General features: G+C 43.6%; 2 protein-coding genes across 4 annotated transcripts; one reads left to right on the plus strand and one right to left on the minus strand.

The window, feature by feature from the left end:
- Positions 1-742: 742 nt before the first annotated feature.
- Positions 743-9,269, minus strand: LOC106904688 (uncharacterized). Of its 2 annotated transcripts, XM_088004568.1 has the most exons (3): positions 9,090-9,269; positions 7,963-8,123; positions 743-7,203 (listed from the first exon to the last, which is right to left on the minus strand). In XM_088004568.1, exon 3 carries the CDS (start codon positions 5,900-5,902, stop codon positions 1,241-1,243), a length of 4,662 nt encoding a protein of 1,553 aa, XP_087860694.1. In that variant the 5' UTR covers positions 5,903-7,203; positions 7,963-8,123; positions 9,090-9,269; the 3' UTR covers positions 743-1,240. The 2 variants fall into 2 exon arrangements, with proteins under 2 accessions (XP_087860694.1, XP_087860693.1); XM_088004567.1 differs by lacking the exon at positions 9,090-9,269 and having other exon boundaries at positions 7,963-9,016.
- On the plus strand, positions 9,020-18,270 carry kmt5b (lysine methyltransferase 5B). 2 transcript variants are annotated; one of them, XM_014969116.2, is made up of 10 exons: positions 9,020-9,104; positions 11,381-11,627; positions 11,703-11,850; positions 12,484-12,649; positions 12,729-12,838; positions 13,304-13,470; positions 13,558-13,577; positions 13,649-13,785; positions 13,945-14,144; positions 14,897-18,270. In XM_014969116.2, the coding sequence occupies exons 2-10, from the start codon at positions 11,462-11,464 to the stop codon at positions 16,288-16,290; spliced, it is 2,508 nt and encodes an 835-aa protein (XP_014824602.2). In that variant the 5' UTR covers positions 9,020-9,104; positions 11,381-11,461; the 3' UTR covers positions 16,291-18,270. The 2 variants fall into 2 exon arrangements, with proteins under 2 accessions (XP_014824602.2, XP_014824601.2); XM_014969115.2 differs by lacking the exon at positions 9,020-9,104 and adding an exon at positions 9,309-9,499.
- The last annotated feature ends 1,360 nt before the right edge of the window (positions 18,271-19,630 follow it).

Below are 19,630 nucleotides of genomic sequence, written 5' to 3' on the forward strand. Positions count from 1 at the left end.
CAACCCAACAATTCCGTTGAGTTCAAGTTCAACTGCAGTAATGAAATGAATTTAAATTCAATTCTATAAATATGACATACAAAAGTAAAATATGTACGTAAATAACAAATCCTAAATATAATTATCAACCTACTGATAAATATTTCAAAATACAATTTCATGAAAATAAATGTAGGTATGCCCATATAATTAAAAATATTCTAAGATTAAAAAGTTACAGAAATAATAAAGATTTATGAGACTAAAAAAAGTTCAAATATTTTCTGTAAATTCAGTGAATCACAAAGGAAATCTTTTACACCAAATTATACTAAATAAATACTAAGATACAAGTAGCCACCATCAAAATACAGAAAATTTGAATATATCATAATGTACTAAAACAAAATTAAATGCATTAAATTAAGATAAAGAAATTAAAGCAACAATCAAATATCTAAAATAATATTCTAAAAACTAAATTAAGTTTAATAGATTTGCAACAAAATAAACATGTTAAAATAAAAATGACTGGATTAAATTAAAAACAAAAATAGATGTTATATTAAATAAATATACCAACATTTAATTAAACTCTAGTAAATCTGATGAAAGCTATTATAAATAGAGTGAAGATTTTTAACTGTCGTATTTGCTCCTTTTCATTGCTTTTCTTGAGCCCAGACCAAATACATATTAAACATAATGTTACGTCCACCAGGCTCGTTTGATGGGGTAACATTAAAAGGAGACCACACAAGGATTTAGTAACTGAATGAAAATAGAATTTATTAAATTATATTAAAGAAATAACCCTGAAAAAAGAATACCTGTAATGAGAAACCAACATAGATTAAAGCAGAACCTATAATTGACCAGAAATAAGCAAATGCTAAACAAACCTAACAAATCTCAACCAAAAGATACAAACCAAACCAAATGGGGTTCTGAGGAGAGAGGAGGGAAAAGCCTCCTGACTGCTGCATGCCTGGCAGTTTTAAAGCTGCAGAACACCAATCAGGGCAACACGCATCACCTGCAGAGACCTGTCTGCAGAACCCTAAAAGGAAAAAAGGGCAGAGACCCACTGAAGCCGTAACACCTTCCCCCTTAAATCAGAGGATCCAACCAGGACCTCTGTAGGCATTTTTTCCTGTTAGTCTGGTCCATCAATGGCACGAGACAATGCATCAGCCAGCACATTTTCAGTGCCTCGAATGTGCCGAATTTCAAGGTTGTAAGGCTGTAGAAATAAGGCCCATCACATCAACCGCTGATTGGGGCTCTGTAAAGAGTGCAAAAAGGTCAAAGGGTTATGATCTGAATATACCACAACAGGAAACTCACCCCCACCCACATACACATCAAAGTGCTGGAGTGCCCAAATAAGAGCCAAGGCCTCTTTCTCAATGGTCGAATAATTAAGTTGATGTTGATTGAACTTCTTAGAAAAGAAACACACTGGATGGTCAACCCCTTCTTCATCAGTCTGCAACAAAATGGCTCCTGCACCCACTTGACTTGCATCAACCTGTACCTGGAATGGCCGGTCTAATCTTGGAGCAGCCAAAACTGGTGCAGTGCTCAAAAGGAACTTGACATTTTCAAATGCCTTCTGACAAGCTGTTGACCACCTAAACTGGACTTTAGCCTTTAATAGGTCAGTTAATGGAGCCACTACAGTAGAAAAATTCTCACAAAAGTTTCTATAGTAACCCACCATCCCCAAAAACCTCATCAACTCCTTTTTTGAGGAAGGAGGTGGGAAACCATCAATGGCTTGGACTTTAGCCCTCACTGGTTTCACTTGTCCTTGCCCAACTACTTTTCCCAAATAAGTCACTGTAGCTCTTGCAAACTCACATTTAGCCAAGTTCACAGTTAGACGAGCATCCTGAAGACGCTGAAACAACTTCCGGATACGTAGCACGTGTTCATTCCAGGTGTCACTGAAGACCACTACATCATCCAAGTAGACAGCACAGCCTTCCAATCCAGCCACTACTTCATTCATCAACCGCTGGAAAGTGGCAGGTGCATTTCTAAGGCCAAAACTCATCACAGTGTAAGAGTATAATCCTGATGGTACAATAAAAGAAGACACCTCTTGGGCTCGAGCAGACAAGGGTACTTGATAGTAACCTTTGAGCAAATCAAATTTACTCACATACTTTGCAGTTCCAACCTGATCGACACAATCTTCCATCCGAGGAAGTGGATAGGAGTCAGGCTTTGTAATGCTGTTCAGTTTCCTATAATCAGTACAGAATCTATAAGTACCGTCAGGTTTTTTAACCAGCAAACATGGCGAGGCCCAACTGGAACAAGATGGTTTAGCCAGGCCATTGTCCAGCAAATACTGAATTTCTGACTCCAAAAATTTACTTTTCTCAGGAGGAATACGATAAAAATGTTGACGGATGGGCTGCGCATCTCCCACATCTATGTCATGCTCGATTAAATTAGTACATGTCGGAATGTCACTGAACAAGGCTTGAAAATCCATAATGGACTGCTTCAACTGCTCACTTCTTTCTGCAGACAAATGACTCAATAATGTTTGTATGTTAGACAACATCTCAGAGTTTTTAAGTCTGGGCTGGAACACAGCGTCATCTGGAGTCTGCACATCCTCATCTAAGCCTGCGTTGCAGCTCAAGTCTGCCTTCACAGAAGCAGCAACTGCCTTGACATCTTTATCTTCCAAAGTACAACCAAAGTAAGGCTTCAGTAAGTTTACATGGCAAAGCTGAGTTGGTCGTTTACGGTCTGGGGTAGAAACCACGTAGTCTTGGGCTGACACCTGTCTCAACACAGAATACGGACCATAAAACTTTGCCTGAAAAGGTGAACCCTGAATGGGGAGTAAGGCAAGCACCTTAGCTCCTGGATGAAACACTCTGTTTTCAGCTTTCTGGTCAAACCATTGCTTCATTTTCTTCTGAGTCTTTTTAAGATTCTCAGAAGCTAGTTTGCCAGCCAAGAAAAGTCTGCGACGAAAACCATTGACGTAGTCAAACAGGTTTGATGGTGGCTCAGACCTCTCCAAGTTAGTTTTTAAAATAGCAAGAGGACCACGCACATGATGTCCAAACACTAGTTCATTTGGACTGAATCCTGTGCTCTCTTGTACAACTTCACGAGCTGCCAGAAGTAGCCAAGGCAGACCTTCTTCCCAGTCTCTACTCAACTCTGTGCAGTATGCCCTCAACAATGCCTTCAGGGTTTGGTGAAAACGCTCTAGCGCCCCCTGGCTTTGAGCATGATAAGCACTGCTTTGTTGATGGACTACACCAAGTTGTTTCAAAATCTCACCAAACATGCGTGAAGTGAAATTGGTACCTCTGTCAGTTTGAATGGTCTTTGGGATTCCAAACACTGAAATAAAATTAGACAAAGCTTTGACCACCGACTTTGTTGTAATGGTTTTCAGAGCATATGCTGCAGGATAACGAGTGCTTTTACACATAACCGTCAGTAAATACACCGATCCTGACTTTGAAGGACTCAGTGGGCCAACACAGTCAATGATCAAGTGTTCAAAAGGCTTACCAACCGCGGGTATTGGAAAAAGTGGAGCTGGTTTCAAAGTCTGATTAGGTTTCCCAGTTAGTTGACAAGTGTGACAGGTTTTCACAAAATAAGCAACATCTTTTTTCAGACGTGGCCAATAAAAATGACGTAAAACTCTATTATAAGTTTTATTGACTCCAAAATGACCAGACAATTCTCCATGAGCAGTTTTCAAGACAAGGTTTCTGAACTTGACTGGAACAACAACTTGATAAATTGGACCAACAATATCCTTGTCACTGTAAGGTAACCATTTACGTACCAACAGATCTTCTTGTACAAAATACCCACATGACGTTTTTGTGTCCTGTTCAGCTGTCTGGACTTGGTCAAACAGAGCAGCTAAGGTTGTGTCCTCCTGCTGGGCTGCAATCAACTCACTGAGTGACAAAGGAACAGGAAGAGTTGGCAAACAGGCAGTCTTCTCAACAGAACTAGGCTTACCAAACTCAACCTCCTTATCAGCCAAAGCACGACTGATGGCACGAATTACTGCACAAGCTGGAAATGCCTCAGGAAAGTCTTGAGCACATTTGTCTGACATGGAAACAGATGGAGACGCTCGGACCACTAGAGGAGGTGCAACATCTCGCCACACACGTCCACCTGCCAGATTGTTTCCTAAAATGAGAGACACACCTTCCACAGGCAGAGAAGGACGAACACCCATCGTTACTTCTCCTTGTACCAGTTCTGACTGCAAGTAGATCCTATGGAGAGGCACAGAGAAAGTTTCCATCCCAATACCTCTAATTAAGACACTACGACCAGTATCAGAACATGAAGAAAATGGCAAAACAGAATCCAATATGAAAGATTCAGAAGCTCCGGTGTCACGCAGAATCTTTACAGCCACTTTATTTGAACTTCCATTCAGAGAAACAAACCCATGTGTGATGAAAGGAGCGTAATCTTGTCCGACATCCTTCTCAAAAGTCTGGGGATCTGAATCAGTCGGCTCTGAAAAAGACTGGAAGTCAAGAGGTGCAGCTAAAACGGTTGGTCTTACACTTTCAACTTTAGGCAGAGGTGTAGACTCCACTGAATGCAACTGTGCAACACTGGCTAAAGCCACAGGTTTTCGATGATCCTGTTTACCCCTACTTGATTTAGTTTTAGTATTCAGAGGGCACTCATTTTTCCAGTGTCCCTTCTGGCGACAATAGTTACAAACCAAGTCCGCTTTAGATCTCAATGTAGGATCCAATCTATTTTTACCAGGAAACCGGTCGTGATGAAATTCCTTAAGGCTGTGGTCACCTTTCAAATTAGAATCCCTCACAGCTTTATGGGTCAGAACATACTCGTCTGCTAAGACAGCAGCTTTAGCAGCAGTTTTTACCTTTTGTTCATTAATATATATGGCCACCCGATCTGGAATAATGTTCTTGAACTGTTCCAACACCATCAAGTCACAAAGTGATTCAAAATCATCCACACCTTCAGCTGATAACCAGCGATGAAACTGGGTGTTTAATTCTCTGACAAGATCTGTATTTGACTGTTTTTCAGCTTTCCTGCAGTTCCTAAATTGTTGTCTGTAATGCTCAGGAACCAGTTCATAAGCTTTCAAAACAGCTTCTTTAACAGATTTGTATACCTTTCTTTCAGCTGAAGCTAATGAAACATAAGCTTCTTGGGCCTTACCCACCAGCACACTTTGCAGCAGCATGGAGCAATCTAGATCACTCCAGTCATTGTCCTCTGCCATGTCCTCAAACAAAGAGAAAAACACATCAGGATCTTGTTCATTAAACTTAGGCAACAGCTTCAACATGTTAACCAAGTTATGTCCAGAAAACCCATTACCACCTTGAGACAGATTAACAGATCCACCACTTAACCTGCCCTCAGACCTCAACTTCAGACGCTCAGCTTCCAAAGACAGTTTCTTCACCTCCAACTCATGTGCTAACCTCTTTTCTTCTTGCTCATGAGCTAGCCGCTTTTCCTGTAAAGCTAGTTTTCTCTCCTCAAGCTCATGTGCTAGCCGTAATTTTTCTAACTCCAACTGCATTTCCATCTCAGTTTTCTTAGACTGAAACTTTAATTGAGAAGCTTGAGAAACTGTTGAGCTTGACAATTCATCTTCCAACCTTGGAGCACCAGTTAAAGAATCTGAACCAAGGGAAGTTTCATCTGTCACATCAGCATCTGAAAGAGAGACATTAAAGACTTTCAGTTTTATAAGTTCGTCTTTTAAAAAACTCCTTAGTGGAGGTAATCTTAATCCTTTTACATCTTCAAGATCAACTTTAAAGTGTTCAGCTACTTGACGAATCTGCTCCTTTGTAAGCTTTTCCAAGAGTTCTAATGTTGGAGAAGACAAAAAAGAACTCACAGTATCCATTCTCAAACCAGACCAACCCAACAAACCCACTTCCAAAAAAATACTACAAGTCAAAGTATACCAAATTATTTAACCAACCACAAGGAAGTGCATGACTGGCACCAACAAATGGCAGACCTCCATTTTCCTACAACTATCTAAATGCCAAAACCCTGACTAAGCTTAGCCTAGTCTTCAGGCCTTCCTCCAAGAGCCAAGGCACTTTAAGCACCAAGATACCGCTGGCAGCAAATCCCTCCAGGCCAAGACCTCTCAGGCAGCAAACCACGGCGGTGCCCTCAGCCCAGAGTCCAACCCAAAAATAACAAACTAAAACAACAAACAGGGTCGTCTAAAATGGAGTTGCCAAAAACAAATACCAGACAGCACTTACCTATTACAAAACAAGATCCTCTCTCCCCCCTCCAACAAAAGTACAAAAATCCTCATGGACCTCCAACAACATACATATGGAACATCAAAAATGTCCAAAATCTAGTAAGGTTAAACACCTTAAACTAGCCAAAAAACCTACAAATAACCTGCAATACAGGCAAACCAAAGTCAGGGGCATGTAACTGCAACCTGAACCCAATAATAAGGCCAAACAAGCCTAATTAGTCCACATAAATTGGACGAGCTCCCACAATGTTACGTCCACCAGGCTCGTTTGATGGGGTAACATTAAAAGGAGACCACACAAGGATTTAGTAACTGAATGAAAATAGAATTTATTAAATTATATTAAAGAAATAACCCTGAAAAAAGAATACCTGTAATGAGAAACCAACATAGATTAAAGCAGAACCTATAATTGACCAGAAATAAGCAAATGCTAAACAAACCTAACAAATCTCAACCAAAAGATACAAACCAAACCAAATGGGGTTCTGAGGAGAGAGGAGGGAAAAGCCTCCTGACTGCTGCATGCCTGGCAGTTTTAAAGCTGCAGAACACCAATCAGGGCAACACGCATCACCTGCAGAGACCTGTCTGCAGAACCCTAAAAGGAAAAAAGGGCAGAGACCCACTGAAGCCGTAACAATAATGTTCAATGATGTTTTTTGGAGCTCAGCTTCCAGAATCATCTTCATCAGACAAGAGAAGGTCAAAGGTCTGTCAGTTGAGAAGGTATTTAGGTTGTTTCCATGACAGCTGCTTCTTCACACATGATGCAGCCCACATGCCTGAAAACATGGTGAAATCACTGAAATCCCGCTGTGGAGTCTTAACGCCCACACAGTTCAGGTTCCTGGGGCCGATTCTGGGCAGCGCTCCAGGACAAACGTCAAGGTTCCTGGACTCCTCTATGTTCCTCTGATCTGCAGCCGGAACAACATGTCAGAAAATATCACTGCAGCGACTTTCAGATGCTTCACTAAACAGACAACAAGTAGAATATTAAAACTTTATCTTTATAGCTTTGTTTTAGGGATGGGAGAAAGCCTGATGATAATCTTGGGTTGACAAACAAAGGCCATAACTCAGAGCTGTCGAGGGCCAAAGTTAGTAAAATATTAATAGCATTTTTAAAACAAACTTTTGGTGCCTTTTTTATTTTAGATGCTTGATAATAAACTGAGCAATTTAAATGTTATATTTGGATTTTTGGAGAAAACAGACATGTAAATGATTGTAGACACAAAACATAAAGAAATCCCACAGTTTTTTCATTTTTTGGGTTGTTTTCTTACATATTAAGTAATATTTGCTGCTGATAAAAAGTAGGTCAATGTTTATGTTTCTAGATAAATGCAAAAACTTTGTTAAAAATGGGAATCTACATTTCGGTGCCTAATATTTTCTTAACAATATGCTGTTTAGCTGTAAAATATGCTGAAAACGTTTCCATCTCCATCTACCACCTATGCAGGCCAGACTTGCTTCATTTGGGCCGCCCAAAATCCTTCAGAGGAACGCAAGAGGCCCACGGGCCACACTTGGGACACTCCTGCCAAAAATGACTTTCAGGAATCTTATTCAGGTGCTTTTATAACAAAATAACCTTGATTTGTTAAAATAACCTAATTATCTCAGGCGATTATACGAAACCCTAACAGTGAAGGATTTTAAAGAGGTACCTTTCGTTGAAAGCAGTGTTACTGCTGTCATCAACTTTGAGTTGTCTCTGTTTTTCTTTTCATTGAAGAAACTCAGTGCTTCTCCTGATCCCAGCAGACAGTCGTTCTGGTTCTGTTGAACACTTCTTCTTGTTCACAGAGAGTGATTCCTCCTCATGTTTCTGGTTATGCACAATGTTGCTGAAGTTAGCTTAGATCCAGAGCGGATTGGTCCGATCAGCTGCTCACTTCAGCCTCCTGGAAAATCCAATCTCTTCACAGAATAAAAACTCTAAGAGTTATGAAAACATTACCAATTAACTGGGAGGGGGCTTTCAAATCAAATTCTGCACAGTTTCCTGTATAACCTCAGTCCGGCTCTGACTTAACTTCATAATAAATCATTCTATTAGGATATTTTTTCCTTCTCAACTCTACCCACATTTAAAATTGCAGTGTTACCAGACTCTCCGAAGATTGTTATGAAGTTTGACATTATTAAATTTTAAACTAAATGTAAATAAATAAAATTATAACAACATTTTCAGTTTGTTCTGAGTGCTAGAGTATTTCCAATCCAGTGGACAAGAGGTATAAAAACACAACAGCTAAATTTAAAATATGCTCTGAATAATTTAATTTAAATTGATAAATCAAAAGAAGCACACAATAGTAAAGTAGTTGAAATAAAAAATCTGAACAATTTAAAAAATATATATTAAAATGTATTTCAAATAGGAAATAAACATGTTGCTGAAGTTCCTGTGATGAAATTAAATACGAGTACAAAATAAAATGTGGTTAAAGTTAGCGATATATATGAACGTAGTTATCAATCAAATAGAAATAGTTCAACAAAATAAGATAAAGTAGCAGCAATATGAAATAAAGTTGCAAGAAACACACTGAAGTGCGGGTAACTAATGAGATTGCATTAAAATGATCCAAATCAAATAATTACTTTTTAAAAATTAAATATTAACAGATTAGCTGCTTGCTGGAGGAAATGCTCTACCGACCCGCAGCGCCCCCGTATCAGCGGAAGTGAGCGTGAAGCATATGTGAAACTCTATAAATGTTTTTGGACCGAACTTCGTTTGTTCTGGTCGGGTTCGGCTGCGGTTCTCCTGTCAGAACCGAACACTCACCATCTCTGAACTCTGGTGCGTAAAGATGTTTGTTTATGCAGCACTACTTTTGTGTGTGCATCCGACAGGATGTAAAAATATAATTAAACATATTTAATTTCCCTTCAATATGACAGATGAGAGAAAAAATGTTCCACGGTGTCCACTCCCCGTGTTTTACTCAGGCCGATTCACGCGCAGTGTCTCGTTTCGGCGTGGATCCGACGGAACTGCTGGCGTATTTCAGGGATCTATTTTCTGTCGGAGGGCTGTGATGCGGCTCCCTCTCGCCTGTGCCAGGCCGCCATCTTGAATTTTAATGTTAATTTCCAGAGAAAAACAACAATAATGTGTTTGCTGTGATATTTCTTCCTGGGTCTTGTAACGGATCTGGATTAGGACCGCTGTTTTGTTTCTCAATCCGTAATATTGTGAGTATTGTTCGTGTCGTGGGCATTTAAACGTGTGGAAAGCTCTCGTGAGGGATAATCGTTCCGGGACTCTCGCAGCCTCTTGCGACCGCTGGAGGCTCGATCCTCTCGGCTGCAAACTGCCGTTAACCCTCCTGGCAGGGAGAAAATTAGCCAGCAGAGCTAACGCTAACGGGGCAGCCGGAGCGAAAGCAGTGAGTGTCGGTGTCCGGAAACAGTCGAGCTCCGCCGGGACATAGCTCAGTTTTTGTTCGGTTCCGAACACCCAGAAGAGCCCAGCTTCCAGTCTGGATTAAATGTGTATCGCTTTATTGTTTGGAAATAAACAATAAAGCTTAACTGATATATTCTTCTGTTAAGCTCGCTTAGCATTCTGCTGAGGTTGTAGCTAGCAGAGTGCGGGGACCACGGTTCTTTAAACCGGTGTTCCCAGACTGGACCGGGGTGGGTTTGGTGAGCAGCCGGGATGCTCAGCGGGGAATTATGGGGCTGTTTATGGGACTGCAGCGGCTGTGTTGTGCTGTCACGCCGGCCCGGCTTAGTCGGCCCCAGGGTTACATTTTTGGCTGTGGTTCTGACGGTTGCTGGTTCGACACCAGCGCAGCATGTCAACACAGTCGGCCTCAGCCGTCGGCGTGGCCTTCCGGGTTCCCACAGCCTCATTATCCTGATCGGAATGCTGTTTGTTTGGTGCTAACGTTAGCCTTGACAGCTAATAACACGAAGCACTCAATGCTTAGATGACCGATTACACAACTATTCTACCTTATACGTGATTGAAATACGAAAATTTTAACTATTCGGCCATTTAAGCCTTAAAAATCGGGATTCAAATGGTAAATTACAGTAAAAAGGACCGTTCACCTGACAGCTGCTGCAGTGCTTGAGGTTACCACTTAGGGGCGCTGCGAGACCACTTAAAATTATCATAACATTGTGACCATTGACAATGTCAACATTTTCACCTGGCATCAATATACTGTACACTAAAATAGTTTTCATTGTCATTGAACATGACTGTATGAACATGAATAAATAATTCCAGGTTGGTTCAAATAACCCAATGGATGAAATAATAGAGCAATTCAGTAATCTGACAAATCATGTCTAAGGATATTTCTGAATCATACCATAAAGGTGAAAGAGGTATAAAAATAAATAAAATGAGAGTAGTCTATTAGCTGCTGTTTTGTTTGTGTAGTTATTGTTCTGATTAAGCTGTTTTGTTTGTTGTTAACTGAAATGTGTGGAGAACTGGTGACCAGGCTGGGCCATGTTGCTCTGATCCAGCCACGCTTCTGCTGCAGAACTTCCCGCTGGTTCTGATGGAACGATTCAGGACCCGGTCCCAGTTTGTTACCCTATGTCCACCACCCCACACTGACGGACAGTGTGATGGATCATGTACGATAGGGTCCGTGTTCCTCGTCCAGGGGGAGGTTTGGACAGCAGCAGCCAGTCATTCACCATTCTGACCAGTTCTTCGTCTTCTGCTGATGGCTTGGCGCCAGAAACCCCAGCAGACCTCCAGGTGGAGTCCCTCAGGGCTCAGAAGCAACTTCAGAGGACTGAGCGCTGCTGGCAGGGTGCAGTGTTTGGAGTTACCGCTAGGAGGCGCAGTGGGGCCATTTCAAATCAACATGAAAGTCTGGAATATTTGACTTGATAAATTTGTCAGCTAATATAGCTTTTTTTTTTTTTACGTATTTGGAAACGTTCATATACAAGAAATGGGGAAAAAAAACTTTTTCAACTTATAATTCAGTAAAGAGTAAATAATGTTGCAGAAGGTTGATGTGTTTTTCTCCCTGGGGAAGGTTTGCTCACCGCTCATCCAATCAGATTGTGGGGTTTTTCACCTGTTTTCTGCTCTGTTTGCAGGTTTCTAACCAGGCCGGTCTTCCCCACTCGAGCATCTTCATCTGAGCGACTAAATGAAACTGGAGCAGGGGGCTTGTGGGCATGAAGTGGCTGGGCGAATCCAAGAACATGGTATTAAATGGCAGACGCCACGGGAACAAGTTGACCAGCAGCGATCAACCGGTGAGCCAGACTCGCTCCCAGCAACCGCAGCGGACATCGCTGCGCCACAGCAGGAGCCACCCGCGCAGCCGCAGATGCAGCCGCAGTGAGTTGAGAGCGCAGCCAGGCGCGCCGCCGGCTGTACGATCCGGAGGCTGACGCAGCTCTGTGGTTCCTGCAGGGTGTAATGGCGCCAGCCTGGAGGCGGAGCGGCGCTACGTGCCGTCGTCAGGGATGACCGCCAAGGAGCTGTGTGAGAACGATGACCTGACCACCAGCCTCATCCTGGACCCCTACCTGGGCTTCCAGACACACAAGATGAACACCAGGTCCGTTTACCCATTTTATCATCTTTATCTTTTACAATATATTAAATTTTTTCTTTATAATTGCTTGAATCTTATTTTTTTTCTATCTTTTTTATTACTTGTATTGTCTGCTTCCTATTTTTATTCTATATTTATAAAATATTTTAGATATCATTTTGTGCCTCATTTATTTTTGTATTTTTTTATTTATTTGTAATTATTAGTTTTATGTGTATATATGTATATATATATATATATATATATATATATATTAGATTTCGTGTAATTTTAAATTCTTTAACTTTTTATATTTAACCTTCTTTAGTATGTGTTTTAATATCTTTATATTTCCAAAAAATTAATTCATCAAAATCTTTTATTTGTAATTTTTTTCTTCCTATTTCTATTTTTATATTAAAATTTTTAATGTAATTTTTTGTTAATTTTTTTTATGTAATTTGATATTTTTTATATTCTATTGTACTACATATTTTAATATCTTTATCTCTTTACTGTTATATTTTTATTGACTTTAATATATTATTTTTATTACCATAATATTTTAGATAAAACTGTACGTTTTTTTTCCTCTTCGGTCTGCATCACGTTTCCTCTGGTGACATCACATCGCTCTTTTGAAACTCCTCCTACCAGATTCCGGCCAATCAAAGGACGGCAGGAGGAGCTGAAGGAAATCATCGAGCGCTTTAAGAAACACGACAACATGGAGAAGGCCTACAAGGCGCTGACGACGGGAGACTGGTGCCGGAACCTGTTCCTGCACAAGTCCAAGGCTCAGGAGAAGCTCTTCAAGCAGCACGTAAACGCCGCCGCAGCGCTCCGCCTCTCGTTCGACGCGTCGCCTCTTCCACCTGGCTCTAACTCTCTGCTCCCTCCAGGTGTTTGTCTACCTGCGGATATTCACGGCAGACAGCGGCTTCGAGATTCTGCCCTGTAATCGCTATTCATCGGAGCAGAACGGAGCCAAAATCGTGGCTACGAAGGAATGGTGAGATCATCTTGTTGCTACTTCCTCCAGGGACCCGGACTGGATCTGGACTGGATCTGGACGGGATCCACTGATTCTTCTGATGGTTCCTTTGATTCGTCAAACTGCAGCCGTTTCCATGATGCTGCTGCTTTGATGAATCGCTCTGTTGCTGCATGGATGGGTCATTGCAGCCTTGATCAGTAAATCGTTGCAGTGCTGTAAGGAAGAATTGTTCTGTTGCCGTGCAGCCGGCCCGCCTTCGTGCAGCCGGCCCGCCTTCGTGCAGCCGGCCCGCCTTCGTGCAGCCGGCCCGCCTTCGTGCAGCCGGCCCGCCTTCGTGCAGCCGGCCCGCCTTCGTGCAGCCGGCCCGCCTTCGTGCAGCCGGCCCGCCTCCGTGCAGCCGGCCCGCCTTCGTGCAGCCGGCCCGATTCAGCGCTGATGGAGGCCAGGTTGATGAGCCTCTCCTCTGTTGCTGTCTCGTAGGAAGAGGAACGATAAGATCGAGTTCCTGGTGGGCTGCATCGCCGAGCTGTCGGAGAGCGAGGAGAACATGCTGCTGCGCCACGGAGAGAACGACTTCAGCGTCATGTACTCCACCAGGAAGAACTGCGCCCAGCTGTGGCTCGGCCCGGCCGCCTTCATCAACCACGGTAAGCCCCGCCTCCTCCTCTGATCCCCTTGCTGCTGCTGCTCCCTCTAACTTCTGCTCCTCTTCCTCCTCTGCTCCTCTTCCTCAGACTGCCGGCCGAACTGTAAGGTAGGCTGCTGGCCGCTCCTGATTGGCTGCCGGGCCGTTGGAAGCGGTCCTGACGGGTTCTGTGTTTGCAGTTTGTGTCGACGGGCCGAGACACGGCCTGCGTCAAGGTCCTGAGGGACATCGAGCCCGGGGAGGAGATCTCCTGTTACTATGGAGACGGCTTCTTTGGGGAAAGCAATGAGTTTTGTGAATGTTATACGTGTGAAAGGTGAGCAGCACCGTCTGGACCTTAAAACATGGGCTGGATTAAAAACTCCTCTGAAGGTCTGGCTGCAGTCAGAACAGAAACACATTCCAGTTAAATCCTAAACTTCATGATTTTCAGTCCAGTTTGAGCTGACCATGTTTCTGTTCCGGTTCTGTTCAGACGGGGAACCGGTGCTTTCAAATCCAAAGCCGGGCTGCCGGTGGAGGTTCCGGTCATCAACAGCAAGTACGGGCTGCGGGAGACGGACAAGCGGCTCAACCGGCTGAAGAAACTCGGAGAAGGGAACAGGAGCTCGGACAGCCACTCTGTGGGATCCCACACCGACGTCGACTCTCAGGAAATGCCAAAAACACATCAATGTAAGGCTGCCAGTCACCACGGATCAGTAATATCAGAATATTGATTGGAATCTGCAGACAGGAGGCATTACATCAGTTCTTAGTTTTTATTGATTTTGTTGTCTTTAGCTTTTATTATGTTTCATATTTTTTCTTTGTTAAATTATATATTTGCAATTTTATGTACATTTTTTAGATTTGCATTCTCTGCTTCCTGGTTGTCACTGTATATTTATGAAATATTTATATATAATTTTTTGTACTTCATTTTATTTTTGCATCTTTAATTTGTCAGTTAATTGTATACATGTGTTATATTTTTATTAGTCTTTTACTTTTGACATTTAAGATATTTTAATATATGTTTGAATTTTTATGAATTTCCTAAGTATTTAACTTTTTATAGATATTTTATTTGTAATAAGTTTTGTGATATTAATTTATTTTTATATTTCTTTTTTTTTTACAAGTCACAGTATTTTAAAATTTTTAAAAGAAAATATAACCTTTATCTTAACTTTGTTTAATATTTGTTTTACTTTTTAATTTCTTTTTATGTAATAAAACTACATAAAGTATTTCACTGTAACAATAGTGGTATGAATAAAGTTGAGTGATTGTTTGTTATTTTTAATATACATTTTGAATGTATTTCTATCTAATGCATAGTAACATATATCTTAAAATTATGTAGAAACTAAATAAAAAATAATGTTTTATATAGCTTTTATTTCCTGTGTAACTGTGAGGTCACTGTCTCTGTTTCCCTGCAGCTGCCAGAACCAGAACTTCATCTTCATCGTCTTCATCACCGGGTCTGAAGTACCGGACCCGGACCCCGAGCAGACAGACTGTGTCCCGAGCCGTCTCTACCTCATGTTCCAAACCGGCTCCAGGAAACAGCAGCAGGGAACCAAAGAGACTTCGCTCCCAGTCCAAGCCTCCCAGCAAGGTGCGGCTGCGCAGCCGCAGGCGGACGACGGCGGTGGCCCGCGCAGACGCCGCCCCGCTGGGCCTCAGGGACTCCAAGGTGTTGCCGTGTAAGAGCGTCGTCACCGTGAAGAAGGAGAAGGACGGTCCGGAGGTGGCACCGCTTGGCCCGAGGGGCTGCCTGACCCGACATGCCGCCAAAGAGAACGGCGGCCTTCCCGACGGTGGCTGCGGCTCCGCCTACAGGACTCGCAGGTCCACGCGGACCCTGAAGGCCCCGGACCCCATGCCAGGCGCCAAGCTGGAGCCCGGAGCTATGGACGGGCTCAGCCCGGTACCGGGCGGCGTGGTCATCAAAACGGAGCCGGCGGACATGGACGAGTACCTGCACCACGGCGGTGGCGTGACGCAGCCGCCGGTGCTAGGCGGCGGCGGCGGCGGCGGCTACGGCCGGAGGAGCTCGTGTTCAGGCCGGAAGCGACCGTCCCGACTCCGGACTGAGCGGACCATCAAATGCGAAGGCTCTGACTGCGAGCCGTTTGCTGCGGGGCGTGATGGCGGGAACGTGCTGCTGAGCTTCGCCGACAGACACCGGGACTACAACGGAGTGGCCAACGGCAGCAAATCCCTCCGCCGCGATAAGAGCAAGAGCAGCTGCCGCTCGCAGGACAAGGCCAAGAAGAAGCGGCGCATCACGCGCTACGACGCGCAGCTAATCCTGGAGAACAGCGGCGGCATTCCCAAGCTGACGCTCCGCCGGCGGAGGGACAGCAGCAGCAGCAAGACGGCTGACGGCGCCGATGCCGTGGCCTCATCCACGCTCAGCCCCACCTCCTCTAGCAAGATCAGCATCAAGTTCAGCAAGGAGCACGACAAGGACAAGGCCGGCTCCTACATCGCCAAGCTCAACAACGGCTTTGCGCCCGTCGTCCACGGCAACGCAACCAAGCTGAAAATCCAGCTGAGGAAGGAGGACGACGCCCGGCGGCTCCAGGCCAACGGGGACGCGGCCGGCGGCGGCCATCGCACCCAGAAGGTCCTGGCTGACCCTTCCTCTGACGAGGACGACGATGAGGAGGAGGAGGAAGATGACGACTACTTCCACAACGACTTTGAGGACGACTTCATTCCACTTCCTCCGGCGAAGCGTCTGCGGTTGATTGTGGGGAAAGACTCCATCGACATCGATATCTCCTCCAGGAGGAGGGAGGATCAGTCTCTGCGACTCAACGCCTGAAGCTTCTGTAAATACCGCCGTTGCTGATGATGGACAGGAAGTGACGTGGAACTCGGATCATCCCGGAGCGGCCCGGGTGCTGTTGACCCGCGGCAAAGCTCTGCTCTCCGCTGAACTTCCAGTCGGACCGGATCCGGTCCAGGATCCGGCCGAGTCTCCAGTGGAAACGGGCTTTGTTTTGAGTTGTACTGTTCCTTTAAGAGAATGCACTTGTTGTTTCATCATGGACGTGTAGAAAGTGTACAGATCATGGCTTCTGTCTCCAGGCAGGTTTTTACTCTGTGTCTGCGCTCAGAGCCGTTTATCCAGAGGCATTAGAACAGCTCCGCCGCCAGGTCCGCTTCCGGTTCTGCTGCCGGCTTTGCTGGGCGTCCACCAATCGGCAGCCAGAACACCACAGCCAATCATGTTCCTGAATGAATCACAGCGTTAGGGCAGGCTGAGTCCAAACAGAGCTGCTGATTCTTCCTGATTTCTGGAATACCATCATAAAAAACCGTCCGGATCTTCAGGAAAACGTCACAATAAGCTAATATTTGAAAAAAATAAATATATGGAGTCAGTTTCCCAAAAAGCTGCGCTGTCCCTTTAAGAGGAGCAGAATGGATTCTAACAGCTTCAGCCTGGAAAAATAAGATTTTCCAGATAAAAATGGAAACGGCGTATCCATCTTCATTTTTCCATTATTCCAGATCATTTTTCCAAACAGATCAGGAATCTGGGTTTCAGTTTTCATTTTAAAACTGATGGTTGAAGTTCAGATCCGATATCCTGACATACGTTTCGGACCAGAAAGCACCTCAGGCTTTTCCAAACTCACATTCCCAAATCTTTCTTCCTTTCCGCTTCTTTTTTTACTTCAAAGTTGAAATGTTTATTCCGGAACGGATCCGGTTCCCTCTGGATCACCTTCATTCAAATCTGTTGTTTCCAGAGAAGTTTCTGGAAACACAAATGTTTTCCATATTTATTTACAACAATTTAGCTTTTTCTTGGAAAATCGAGTCAAAGTGATTCTAAACCTGGGAAAAACAAATCCTGGAATTGTATGTTTGGAAAACTCTGGAACGGTAAATGTGGATTCCTGGTTTGAATCAACAAACATTTGAACCCAACCAGGATAAACTCGACCTGGTTCTGCCTGTGGTTCTGATTTCCAAACGGTATTCCAGATTTTTAATCCCAGATTGGGAATCGGATTCCGGCCCGGTTCGCTGACCCAGAATCTGATGGTATTCCCTGGAGGAAAGCTGCTCAGCTCTGCAGCCTTTCAGAATTAAAGCACAGGCCTCCTCTTCCTCCTCGCGTCACAGCAGAACCGGAACCAGAACTTGGCAGCAGAATCCGGCTGGGCCGACGCTCTGACCTGAAGCTGATGTACAGAAGGACCTCTGACCTCTGACCTCTTCCCCCCAGCTGAGTTTTCCCGCTCCTCTCCCAGTTTCCCATGATTCTCGGCGTCGCTGACACTACAGCCTGTCTCTCTTCTTCTGTGGTGCTACTCAGACTTCCTGTCCGGAGTCGCAGGAGGACGGCGGCAGGAAGTGTTTGTTTGTTTACAGGAAGTTGTCTTCAGCTTCTGTGAGGAAGACCTTGTCCGCCTCTTCCTCCTCTGAGGTCAGCTCAGAGATCCCTGATCCCTGATTGGTTGTCGCCGCCTTCCTCCTCCGGCTGTCTGAGCGGGATCAGCTGGGAACGTCGACCCGTTTCTGTGTTACCGTTCACATCACCAGCAGCCAATCAGCGTCTTGTCCCGCCCCCGTTGGCCAATCAGCCGTCTCCCTCCTCTCTCACTGTAAACTCTTCCAGGTGCGGCCGCCAGCTTCCAGCGGCCAGAGGTGGAGGGCGGAGCGTTGCCGAGCGCTAGCAGAACTAAAGCAGGCAGATATTGTCCAATATGTAAATCATGTGAACACATCTTGTACTTATTTAACAGTTTTGAATACTTGAAAACTATATAAAGTTTCTTTGTGACTCTTGTTTCTGAACCTGTTTCTGTGCAAAGTTTTCCGGGTCGGGTCAAATCAAAACGCAGCATCTGGATAAAGTATTCACACCCTGACTGAGAAAAACATCCAAACATCACGTTAAATGACCTCTGACCTTAACCAAGCAGATGCCCAGACCAGGCCGATGAATTTTAACAAGTCAAAAATAAAAATGTCACATTTTTTACATTTTTAATTTAATCAATTTGATTTATTTAGGTTTTCCCTTTTATGTCTTAAAGTTGATTCTGTCAGCCTTTCTATGACCTGGTAACCATGGCCCCCTGCCGCCCCCCCCTTGGGGGCGCCACTGCAGCCGACCCACTGGTGGGTCGTTGGTTCTGGTGGGTCGGTTCCATGTTTTTATCTGGTTTTCTTAGTTCACAATTTAAAACTAATGGGTGTGAATACTTTTCAGAGGTAGAAGGAGGGGCTTAGTGCTGTCAATCACCTTGTGTACTCACTGTTCTTTATTACCAACAAGTTTAGTGAACTGATTAGACAAAACGGAAGTTTCTGGAAGGTTTGCATCCCGATCCATCAGCTGCAAAACTAACAGTGTCAGAAGCAGAAAATAAAAGAAACAAAGGTTTAAAATAAAAAGGACTATGTAGTAAACTTTATTTTATGACATTTTTAAAACTAAACGTGTATTAATAAAATTTTTAAAAATTTTTCGAAAAGTTAAATTTAGATAAAATGAAACTGAATATGTTAAACTTTATATTGAGCAATTAAAAAAGAATGCCTAAATATTTAAAAGAAAAAAATTGAATGTCAAACAATTTAAACTTAAAAATATAAAAACTTTAAACATATTTTCAAACAAAATATCTTAAAAATAGACATAAACTAAAATAATAAAAAATGTCTCAAAATAAAAACTTAAAATATTGAAAGCAAAAACATGCCAACAGCCAAACATGGTGGTGGCAGCATGGTGATCTGGGCTTTTAGCCGCGATGGTTCTGCAGCGGACCGATTATCCAAATCAGGTCCACTTCCGAGAGGCTCAGAAAAACAGCAGGAAGGTTCTGGAGCGGCCTCGTCAAAGTCCGCAGCTGATGGAGAAGCAGGACCGCCTGGGTCCTGCAGAGGAGGAAACATTAGGAACAGACGAAGGTCCGAACCAGCAGCAGAACCAGGCCAGCAGGGGGCAGCAGCGCCCGTCCAGGCAGGTCAACTCAACATATTTTATCAGATTATTACAGATTTTAGATTCTATTTCAATTTAGTTTTTATATTTTATTGTTTATCTTGTTTTCTATTCTGGTTCTGATCTATTTGGACCAGATTACGCTTCCAGGTGGCAGCAGTAATGATACCGGTCCAGATCCGCTCAGCAGAACCGG

The sequence above is a fragment of the Poecilia mexicana genome, unplaced genomic scaffold (assembly GCF_051168715.1).
Source record: "Poecilia mexicana isolate PSO_F unplaced genomic scaffold, ASM5116871v1 scaffold_3, whole genome shotgun sequence".
Lineage (NCBI taxonomy): Eukaryota > Metazoa > Chordata > Actinopteri > Cyprinodontiformes > Poeciliidae > Poecilia > Poecilia mexicana.

Excerpts from the sequence above, each read along its gene's own strand:
- LOC106904688 (XM_088004568.1), bottom strand. The coding sequence starts at position 5,902 with ATGGATACTGTGAGTTCTTTTTTGTCTTCTCCAACATTAGAACTCTTG.
- kmt5b (XM_014969116.2), top strand. The coding sequence starts at position 11,462 with ATGAAGTGGCTGGGCGAATCCAAGAACATGGTATTAAATGGCAGACGC. Across the intron at positions 11,628-11,702 it reads CAGCCGCAGATGCAGCCGCA|GGTGTAATGGCGCCAGCCTG; the intron begins GTGAGTTGAGAG and ends TGGTTCCTGCAG. Across the intron at positions 13,471-13,557 it reads GGCCGCCTTCATCAACCACG|ACTGCCGGCCGAACTGTAAG; the intron begins GTAAGCCCCGCC and ends CCTCTTCCTCAG.